Source organism: Rattus norvegicus, chromosome 6, assembly GCF_036323735.1.
Source record: "Rattus norvegicus strain BN/NHsdMcwi chromosome 6, GRCr8, whole genome shotgun sequence".
NCBI classification, from domain to species: Eukaryota; Metazoa; Chordata; class Mammalia; order Rodentia; family Muridae; genus Rattus; species Rattus norvegicus.
Window position 1 is genome coordinate 127478246 of NC_086024.1, and position 10807 is coordinate 127489052.

Here is a 10807-nt window from a genome sequence, read left to right on the forward strand (position 1 = left end):
AGCAACAGGAGATCAGCTTTCACAATGCAGGCTTCTGTGAACACCACAGGAATGCTGGACCCGGGCGGGTCCGAAGCAGTAGCCACAGCCCGAACCAAATCTGTTCCCTCTCACCCCAAAACACCTTCAGGGAGGCTACTTGTACCCCAGACTCTGAGGATCAGGACGGAGAAGCAGACTGCCAAGGCTTCCATTTCTGCCATAAAAATTGCTGGTGAACACCCGGGGTGAGAATGCTTTCACATGTGTGCTCACACATAAGCACACACCTACCACAGATGCGAATGCCAGGACAGACCTCAAGAATAACCCAGCAGGTTTCAGATTCAGTGGGAGGAGTTGCTGACTCCCAGAAAGCTGCATCCAGGTAGATGTGAGGGGAGACCTCCTCCCACCTGCTCGGACTGATATGCCTGGATTAAAACTGGTACCTGGCTCCCAGAATGAGCTGGGGTCGGGATGCCTGCCAACTTTGTTAGCCCCCTGGGGGGAGGGGTGGCCTTCAGGCACTGGCTATGACCACGGCCCGTACCACAGTATAACCAAGTGAGTACCAGGAGGTTAATAAAACCCTGGCACATGCTCCGGTGCCATTCCTACTCCTGGCAAAAGCTGAGGTGGCACTCGCTGTGTGGGGGCCAGGCCACTGGGCCTCCACGTGTTATTTGGCAAACTGCTCTGTGGTTTTGAGGAAGCCTGAGTCTGCCTGGGAAGCAGGGGCACCCATGTTAAAGCTAACAAAGTGGCTGGCAAGCAGTAGAGAACTGAGAATGTCAATGCCACCTTCACCACTCTGTCCCCAGGATACCCATGGAGGTGAGGGAAGCCATCTCACAGGGGACTTTGAGGCTCCATGAGGCCCAGGTCACACAGCTAAGTGGTAGAGCTGTGATCTGACCCGGCTCCTGGTCTTGTGTACCTGGTACTCAGAGGCCCCACTGCAGGACCTGATATCCCACTAACTCAGGAAAGAGGGTGAAGGGCAAGGCAGGCACAGGTCTAAGTACGGCTGGGGTGGGGCGGAGCATCAGGACCCAGTTGGGTTGCCTAGAAACCCAGGAGGCTGCCACCTAGCAACCACCCTGCTTTAGCTCCCAGATGAGGCCTAGAGGACCAGGCAGACTACTGCAGGGAACGAAGGTAAACTTTCCAGGGCATTGCAGAGGCACCTCCTGGGGGCCTGCAGTAAACAGGCTGAGTTAGGTGTCAGCCTGGGAGGTGAGAACTAGCAGAGCCGGTGCCAGCTCCACGCCTAATACCGTGCAAACCCATTGGTCTGCAGCACGGGGAAGAGCTCCCATTTGTACAGGAGCAGAAGCAGGGGCTAATGTAAGGTTGCCTAAACCGCCACAGAGTGAAGGGGTGGGCTAGGATCGGAACCTGGGGTTCTAAGACAGCAAAGGTCTCAGAATCAGAGTGAAGTCTCTAGAGTGACAGGCTGCAGCCCTTTTGGGGACTGCAACCATGGATGAGGTCCTTTAGCTTCCAGCAGTACCTCTCACGGGCAGGCAGAGATCACAGCACACGGCAGGGCCAGGGGCTCGCTGATCTGAAAAGCTGGGTGTTCTGATAGACTCCCACCTATCCCGATATCCACTCCCCGCTGCCCCCGGCTTCCTGAGAAGCGGCAGGACCCAGAGCCTCTATCTCTGCTGGGCCCAAAGAGGGCTGGCTCTATACCACCCTGGCTCTGTACCAAGTCACCTCCCAGGTATCTCCTCCTCTCTGCCTGAGGTCCCCGGACAACAGATCCCTTAGGCCGTCTCTCAGCATCAGGCTCACCAGCTTTGGCTGGGCTCAGTCTTATCAATCTAGTAGTCACAGACCCACCACATGGCCCTGTCCACCCAGCTCTTGGTTCCCATCACCAGTGGAGAAGTGTATCTCCCTCCTCCCAAGGCTTTCTCAGTGTCTTTAAGTATCCCACCTTCAATCCATTAGTGGCTGTATGTGTTCTTGGCTCACCCCACATCACCCCACTCTAGCTCACCTCAGAGGCCCCACCACCTACACCAAGGGGGTCGGGAAACACAATGAGCTGGAATTAAACGTGCTGGTCAGACACAGTCCTCAGACATGGGATGCTCCCCTCTTGCCCAAAGAGAGAGCCAAAGCTTCCACCAGACCTCAGAGGTTCCCCTCTGACCCCATCAGGTCCCAGTTCGCCACTCCTGGTCCCACAGCTGCTCCTCCTTGCTGAAGTTCCTTCCCTTCGCTAAATTCTCTCTGGTGTCCACACATGACAGAGGACCATCGGCTGCCCCATCCCCATCCTCTGCTTCCTCCCAATTGTGGTGTGAGCTCTGAGAGCAGGAAATGTAGCCTGTGGCAGATGTCAAGTAAACGGACAGATGGAGCTGGCGGGCTCCTTGGGGTCCCTAGTTCCCTGCTGTGAATCGTGAAGGTATGGAGTGGTTCATGCTCTCTCTGGGGGTTTAACAGGATTAGGCACTGAGTACCCAGGATGCTTGGGGCTGGTGAGGTGGCTTCCTAGCCACACACATGCCCCTGAACAGCAAGGGGGAGCTAGTTATCCCTCCATATCAAGAAAATGAAGAACTTCTAGGAGCAATGACCACCACTACAGCCCCAGCTACTTGGGAGGCCGGAAGGCATGGATTGGTTATGAGCTAGGAGCTTGGGGCCAGCCTGAGGCAGGTTTACCTGGATCTGGAGAAGTGGGGCCATGGAGACTCAAAGCTGGACTGTGCCTCTTTTTCATCTGACCCCCCGAACCCCACCTCAGGCTTCTCGGGTAGGGTCTTGTTACGTAGTCCCAGATGGCTTTAAACTCACAGCAATCCTCCTGCCTTAGCCTCCAGGGTGCTAAGATGACAGGCATGAGCCAGCAGACGTGGAAAGCTCCTACACCTCTCAACTGCAGCGACGGCATACACATCACTGGCCTTAGGGTCTCCAGGGCACGCCGCCCGCCCGCCTGTGAGCGCTGGCTGTGCACATGACACCTGCTCTCCCTGCCAGCCCGACAGATCCAGGCTGGGGCTCAGCTGGCGGTAATCCCTCGGGCCCCTGGCTGAGTGAGACTGAGGGATGTTTAGAGTCCCGTCCCAAGCCAGAAGCGTCCCGAGGCTCCAGCATCGAGGGGATGTAATGTGGGGATCTTTGTGGCAGCAGACACTGTAATGGGGGATGCTGTGGCAAGGCGTGGGCCTGGCGCTCAGCCTTGAAGCTCAGGAAAGTGGAAGCAGCACTTACCCAGGAGGGTCTGGCCTTGCCAATTCATACCTCAGAAAAATATTGCCACTGGAGGAGCCTCAGTCTCCCTACCTGTGAATGATAGGGATTGATTTTTCTCCAAGTCATTTTTAGCTACTGGGTCTGGAAGGGCCAATGGAAAGGACTGAGTAGGCCAGTCAGGGCTAACGCTGATGATTGAAAGATGGGGGGGAGGCATGGCACCTCCCCAGAGAGGCATCCGCCTTAGGAGCTGGGGCTGCATGGAGGTGGCACTCGGCCTAGATTCCAGCATGAGGAGTGGTTCTCCCATCCCCAGCCAAGCTGACTCGTTTCCCATCCCTTGGAGATATCAGGCAGCCTGAGGACCACCAGTGCAGGGTCACCCAGCCCCGAGGCTCACCTGGGAAGGCATTGACATCTATGACTGCGTGCTGACCCGTCTGGTTGTTAATGATGATGTCGATTCCAAACAGTGACACTCCCAGCGCCTGCCGCAGAGCCCGGGACAGCTCCCGGATAACCTCGTCACTTGGCCGTTCGAATACGCCCTCAATCTTGTCCAGCTGTGAACACATACATACACGGGTCAGGCTTTTGTGGCTAAGGAACCATATACGGTAGACCCCTCTCATGGAAAGCACTACCATCCTTCCAGCCAGGTGGGGCTAACCCACCATGGTCCACACTGCCAGGCCCTGGAGGCACCGGTGCATGAAGCACGTCTGAAGAAGCTGATATCAGTACATTAACAGGCAGGGGAATGGGCTCACACAGGGCCAGGGCTGGACCGGGGTCACAGAAAGGAGGAAGGATATGTTCTGTTACGGAAGAACACATTAAGGTAGAGAGCATTGGGCCAGAACTTGAAGGCAGACACAGCAGGTAGAAATGAGTACCGGCCAGCACCCCGCCACAGGGCCACTTTGCTGGCAGCCTACAGGAGTGAGCCTGAGGACCCCCAGGAGCAGGTCTGGAGAAGAGTGCTTCTCTCTTCCCAGCTGTGGTAAACTAGGTATTGGCAAACAACATCTTGTCTCATGTGACCTGGGCTTTCCCAAAGGTGCTACCGGCTGCTGCTCCTGCCTGACTCTAAGCCTAGCTGCCCATGATGCTTTCCACAGGCCTCTAGCCCAAGTCTGCCCACCCTGTTCCCGACAGCTCCAGTGGTACACGGTTTCTGCTCTCTGGGAAAGGCATGTGTCTTCACACACAGCCACAGGCCAGGGCCTCTGAGGGAGAGCAATGAAGTCCTAGGAGGGATTGTAGATGAGGACATAGATTCAACCCCATCAGAGACTGTTCAGCTCTGTGGACTGGGCTATAGTACCTGGCCTGCACCTCCACTTAATGATCTGTGCAGTGGGAATGATAAGGCCTCCAGCTTAGACTTGCTGGGAGGGACAACAAGGTAGGGACAGTAGAAGCCCGGCTTCAAGGAAAGGTAGCTCCCTAATACAAGGACGTGGACCACATCGCCTCAGGTTGAAATGTCACAGTAGGGCACACACTAGCTGCCAGTGAGTACCAAGTTCTGGGGGGAAAAGGGGTAGGTTTAAACCGAAGTGGGAAATGAAACTAAGTCAAAAGCTTAAAATACACCGGGCTGTTGAGATGGTTCAGTGGGTTAAAACTCTTGTCACCTGACGGCCTGAGTTTGATCCCTGGGTCCTGCAGGGTACAAAGAGAGCACTGACTTCTGAAAAGTGTTGTCCTCTGAGCTCCACACACAAAAATGAATGGATAAACTTGTTTAAAAAAATTCTTGGGGCTGGGGATTTAGCTCAGTGGTAGAGCGCTTACCTAGGAAGCGCAAGGCCCTGGGTTCGGTCCCCAGCTCCAAAAAAAAGAACCAAAAAAAAAAAAATTCTTAAATGGTTAAACACAGAATCCCTAGGGTCTAGATAGATGGTCTATTAGGGGCTAGAAAAGGGTACTCAAAGAGAACCAATGGTAACTGCAGTGATCTTCCAATGGCCGAACATTCCAGATGGCCTAAATGTCCAGGGGCAGACAAACGGAAAAGCTGTAGGCTATCCACACAGAGAAGTGTGGGTCGTCCATAAAAAGGACCTTAGTCCTTTGATGCTTGGTGCTGAGTGACAGGAATCCGTTGGGGAGTTAAGTGATGTAAAATGCCCAGCACAGCGGAGTCCTCGTGGATGGAGGTCACACTCAAGGTGGCCAAGGGCTGGGGCAGGAGGAATAGGGATTGAGTGCTCATGGGAACAGGGGGAGGAAAATGTTTTGAAGTGGACAGAGGTGTGTCTACAGGGCACTGGGTGTGTGATTGCTGCTTCTAGATTTTTCACTTTAGGAGATAAACAGATGGCTCAGCAGTTAGGAGGACTGGTTATCCTTACAGAGGACTTGGCTGCCAGCATCCACATGCGATCTGATGTCCTCTTCTGACCTCTACAGGCAAGCACCCATGGAGTGTACAGACAGACATTCATATGCACACAAAGAAAATAATTAAATCTTAAAAAAAAAGATTTAAAATAGCTAATTTTTTAACGTGCATTTTTATATCACTTTTAAAAGGACAGAAAATGCTGGGTGTGGCGATGCATTTGGGGCGGGAGCATCTCTGTGAGCTTCTGGCCAACCTGCTTTACATAGAGAGTTCTAGGCCAGCCAGGGTTACAAAGTGAGACCGTACCTCAAAACAAGACAACTGTACAATTTGACACAAGCTAGAGTCATTGGAGAGGAGGGAGGCTCAATTAAGCAAGCGCCTCCTAAGCGTGGGCTGTGGGCATGCCTGTAGGGTATTGATTAGTGATTAATGGGGAGGGGTCCAGCCCACTGGTGGTGGTGCCACTTCCAGGGTGACAGTTCTGGGTTTTATAAGAAAGCAGGCTGAAGAAGCCATGGGGAGCAAGGCAGGAAGCAGCACCCTCCACAGCCTCTGTATCAGCTCCTGCCTCCAGGTTCCTGTCCTGACTTAATGAGCTGTGATGTGGAAGCACGAGCCAAACAAACCCTTTCCTCCCCCAGTCACTTTGGTCACGGTGCCTCATCATAACAGTAGCAACCCCAACCAGACAACAACCAGATAAAAAAGCCCTGGTCAGTAATAGAAAAGACCCTAAAATAGGCATGTGCCAAGCAGGGACAGACACATGGGACCACCTATACCCTGCTGTTCAGGTTGTCCCCACTGCTCTGAGAACAGCAGGGTCCCCCCATTTGAAAGCCTGGTATCCAGTGCCTGACCTAGTATTTCCTGGGTGGAGGTTTTGGGGGAACAGCCACCATCTGGCTACAGTGGGTACTCAGCCCTGCCTGAGCTTCCTGGTCACTTGGGTCAGAGTCCCAAACCAAATCAGAGACCAGCCTTGGTCTTCCTGTATCCACTCTGCGGCTGCTCCCGGACCCTGTTTTTCCACCCCAGGGAATAGGCTAATAAAAAGACCTAGGCCACGAGGCTCGGGCATGGACTGATGGCTGAGCAGATATCTGAGGCTCATGGCGCAGTGCCTGGGAGTGAGGCAGTGTGGGTGGGCCATGGCCTGTTGCAGAGCCCCATGACACACTGTTTATAAAAGCACCTTCTTGGCTTAGCTAGAGAATCTCAGAAATCCTTCTGAAGCCATTTGATTATCCAGCACCAAACAGCCGGCCTAGGACTAGACAAAGGCATAGAGATGGCCTTGTGGACCCAAGCGGATCGAGCTGTGAGGTTCTGGGAAAGGAGGAAGGGAAGAGTGGAGCTGGTGCTCCTGTCGGTTGACCCAGTGACCCTCAACCTCTATCGAAGCTGACACTAAGGGCGATACAGGTGTAGAAGTCGGACACAGGCATTTCTAGTGACTCATGAGAGATCAAGAAACTGAGGGTCAGGTTGGTGACGTGACTCAGGTCAGACCACAGGCAGTCCCAAGAGAACTCTGCTTCTTCACTGGAGATAGATCATAGGACTGTGTGTTTGTGACTCTGTGTGTCTGTCTGTCTATCTTTGGGTGTGCCACTGAGATACCCACTGGGTGCGTACGCTTAACAAGCCCTTGTACTGACTCTAAATGGCGAAAGGTGTTCATGGTCTAAAAGCTCAGGGAGAAGCGAGGCCCATTTTCACCATTCTTTTTTTTTTTTTTTTTCCTTTTTTTTTCGGAGCTGGGGACCGAACCCAGGGCCTTGCGGTTGCTAGGCAAGCGCTCTACCACTGAGCTAAATCCCCAACCCCTGAGGACCATTTTTAAAGGCGATGCCCTATGCATCGCTCTCTTTGGGGCAGGAGGGGGACGAGTGGGGTATGCTCTGACCACTGGTCCCTGGGAACAGAATCGACGTTCTGCTCAGCTAGAAGGCATTCTGGAGGGCGATGTCCCCGGGGAAAAGGTTGTGCTTGCCCTTCTGCATCACAAGATGTCAGCTCTGAAGGGTTCAGTATAGTGAGTGGAAATCTGGGGTACTCAAAGGTCTCAGGTGTGGGGAGGGACCCCGTGGTGTAGTAGACTCTTCCCCTCCTCAGAAAAAGCAGGCCAATAGGCAACGATCCAAGGAGACTTCTCGGTCCTTAAAGCATCCCCCTGGCACTGGCTAATAACATTCCTGGTGGCCAGCTGTCCTATCCTATACAAGAACATCAAGGACAGCTTCTCAGGAAGCCTGTGGAAGGCCAACTCCCTTCTGCCACCACGATAAGCAGGAGTCTCAGTGGCCTCATGGGAGGCGGCAGGATGCCAGTGCTTCTGACGTAGAGAAGACAGCATTCCCACATACAAGGCACTGCTTATATTTCTCAGTGTGCACAGCTCTGTGAGAGTCTGCTTGAGATGTGGTGGTCTGGGCAGATGAGCTAGCTCGTGACAATCTTGAGAGCTGAGTTCCTTCCACAGAACACACAACTCCACAAAGTGGTCCTCTGACTTGTGTGTGCGCGTGCGCACACACACACACACACACACACACACAAACACACAGTAATAATAAAAAGTTAAAACAAGCCCGACGGTCCGAGACTTCCCTACTTGTTCTAGGACGAAAACGACATTAGTCAATATCCCAAGGGATAGTAGCACTATCTTTCCAGGTCCCTGTCAAAGCCACGCTTTACTTCTTGTCTCACAGCTGCATCTTCAAACAAACAAACAAGGAACCAGCCAAGCTAATGGTGCGTGCCTTTAAATCACAGCGCTCAGGAGGCAGAGGCAGGTGGATCTTCGACTTTGAGGCCAGCCAGAGCCATACAAGAAAAGGAACTGCTGGCCTGCTGAGGTCAGAGGTCAGGCACGAGGCCAGGCCCTGGATCCAGGTTAGGTACAGATCTCTGTCAGCTTCTGTCATTGAGTACAACCAGGAGAGGAAGAAGGACCCACTTGGAGCTCCCAGAACACCTGACTCCCCCATGGAGTGCAGGAAGCCTGAAGCCAGACTTCTGTGGGGAACAGAAGGCTGTAGCCCAAGGCACTTTCTGTCACTATCAAGGAAGGGAATTTCTAGAAGACCCAGCTTTGCAATCAGAGAGGTGAGGATAATCCCTGCTTGCCATTGTATGAAGCTGGTTACCCTTTTTGTATGCCGCTGTGACGCCAAGCATCCCCGCTAAGCCTGACACACCGATGTTCCAGCCATGATGGCAGGAGGGAGGCTGCTCCAGGGGCAAGCGGACCTTACCAGGTCCTCAATGCTCCCTTTCCAGACAGGTACACAACTGTGATGCCCACTGATGGATGATCATGCGGCCCTTCATGTGGGCACGGGATCGTTTTGCTAACCTTGGCCTGCTAGACAGCTCATCTGGGGGCCCCTTCACAGGCCGCCATGGATGGAAGACCTACCTCAGTGAGGACTGAGGAAGACTCCGGCTTTGACACATTGTGGCTGTTGAAGAAGATGGATTCACGATCTGAAAAAACAGAAGTCACAGGGTCAGTCAGACCAGAAGACAGCAGTGCCAACACCAGGGGGCAGCACCACACCAGTCACGCTCTGGGTGGCCTCAGGCTCAGCCCTGGGTTCTTGGGAGCTAGGCCCTTACAGCTGCATGGCATAGAGATGTACACCCATCAGGACCCCACAATTTGTCCTTCCACATAAAAACGAACGATTTACTGGGACACCCTCACTACCTCCTTACAGCACCGTATATGGGTTTCCTTAGCGCCTAAGGCTGGGCAGGCCATAGTATGTATAGGAGGCTGGGAAGAGAGGAGGTGAGACACTGCACCCAGATATCAAGGTCTGAAGTGTCCTGAGAGAAGTAGTCTACCAAAAACCATTTGGTCCAGGTACCCCCAGTCAGGAGGCCACTCATATGTGAGCTCAACAGACAAAAGGTTCCCAACAACTTAATAGGAACCCAGGCAAGGCTTCCTTAGGCTTACCCAGGAAAGCCTTGTAATGTCCCAGTCTCCTCCACACCACATGTCTGATCTGCTGCCGCCCACAATCCCTCAGCCCCACTGGACACCAGAGAGGGAGCACAGTCCCAGGAATGTGATGGTGCGTTCATTTATTCCCCCCTGCACAAATGTCCTTGAGGTGTAAGCCATGATTGCTCTGGGAAGATGTAAGCTTGGCTGCACAGTTTGCAACGTTCTCGAGCACTTGGACACGTTAGGGCAAGAATCACAAACCACAAGCCTAGGGGTTGAGTTCTGGCCATTAACCCCTCATAGCCCCACTCCCACCAAGAATAGCACAGGGTCAATCTGGGATGGAAGCCCCCCCAGCCCACCCCAATGGGATCCTGACAACCCTTGCTCAAGTTCTTGCAAAAGAGGTGTCATGGACCCCACCCTGCAGGACATGGAGATCATCCCTGGGACCCAGGCCCCCAAGCACTAGGGCAGGTTGAAACCGGCTGAGGGCATGTGTGCCAGGGCTCAGGAGCCTGTTGTGGCTGCTTTGACCCCCAGCAGCTCCACTCTACGGCGCCACAAAAATCATGCACAAGGAAGTGATTCAGGCAGAGCCAAGCAGGCAGGCGCTGAAGTACCTGGCATCCTTCCCGCTAGCGGGGCACAGAGGCCCCTGGCCACCCCGGTGTGCCCGACAGTCCTCCCGCTGCTCCGACCAGAGCCAGTCCAGACAGGGGGCATGAGAGATGGTCCTGGGGAGGAGCCTGGGAAAAATAAACACCCTGCGGGACTTGTGTCAAGCACGCCCACTGGTCCCTACTCTCGGGCACTAGTGAACCTTCAGGAGTAGCAGGCAAAGCCTGACAGGCCAGAGGCCAGACCAGGGCTTTCAATTAGGACGGCTCTCTGGCCTTCTATAGGTATTGTTGACCTCCTTCTCCTGGAGCCTCCTGAACTCGGGGTACCTCCCACCCAAGTCTCTATAGGTTCCCAAGAGCAAAGGCCAAAAGAGCAGAGCAGGCCTGTGGTGTGTGGACAGCCCACCAGGAGCAGGTAGGCACAGTAATGCTCAAGGAGGCTGGGGGCCTGAAGGAGCCTGCAAGAAGTACACAGAGGCACTGCTAGGGCCGGTGCTAGGAAGAGACAGCACCAGAGACTTGTGATGTCTGTTTCACTGGACAGATCATGTCCCTAACTGCTTCATAGGGACAGATCAAATGTACAGATATCTCCAAGGGGAAAATGCCCTCTACTCTGACTGCCACACTGCTGGCTGGGGCACTCTGGTCTGAGGACCACTAAGC

The 10807-nt window shown here is 53.8% G+C and overlaps 1 protein-coding gene across 6 annotated transcripts in view; it reads right to left on the minus strand.

Annotated features, from left to right (window-relative positions):
- The window catches only part of Itpk1 (inositol-tetrakisphosphate 1-kinase), a 133732-nt gene that overhangs the window by 2657 nt on the left and 120268 nt on the right, over window positions 1–10807 (minus strand). For 4 of the 6 annotated variants that reach the window (XM_039112755.2, XM_017594304.3, XM_063262334.1 and 1 more), the window contains 3 exons: window positions 10142–10267; window positions 8982–9049; window positions 3599–3761 (listed from right to left, as the gene is read on the minus strand). In XM_039112755.2, coding sequence (XP_038968683.1) covers window positions 3599–3761; window positions 8982–9049; window positions 10142–10267 — 357 coding nt within the window. The remainder of the gene's footprint in view (window positions 1–3598; window positions 3762–8981; window positions 9050–10141; window positions 10268–10807) is intronic. The other 2 variants (XM_063262333.1, NM_001191985.1) reach the window with 1 other exon arrangement.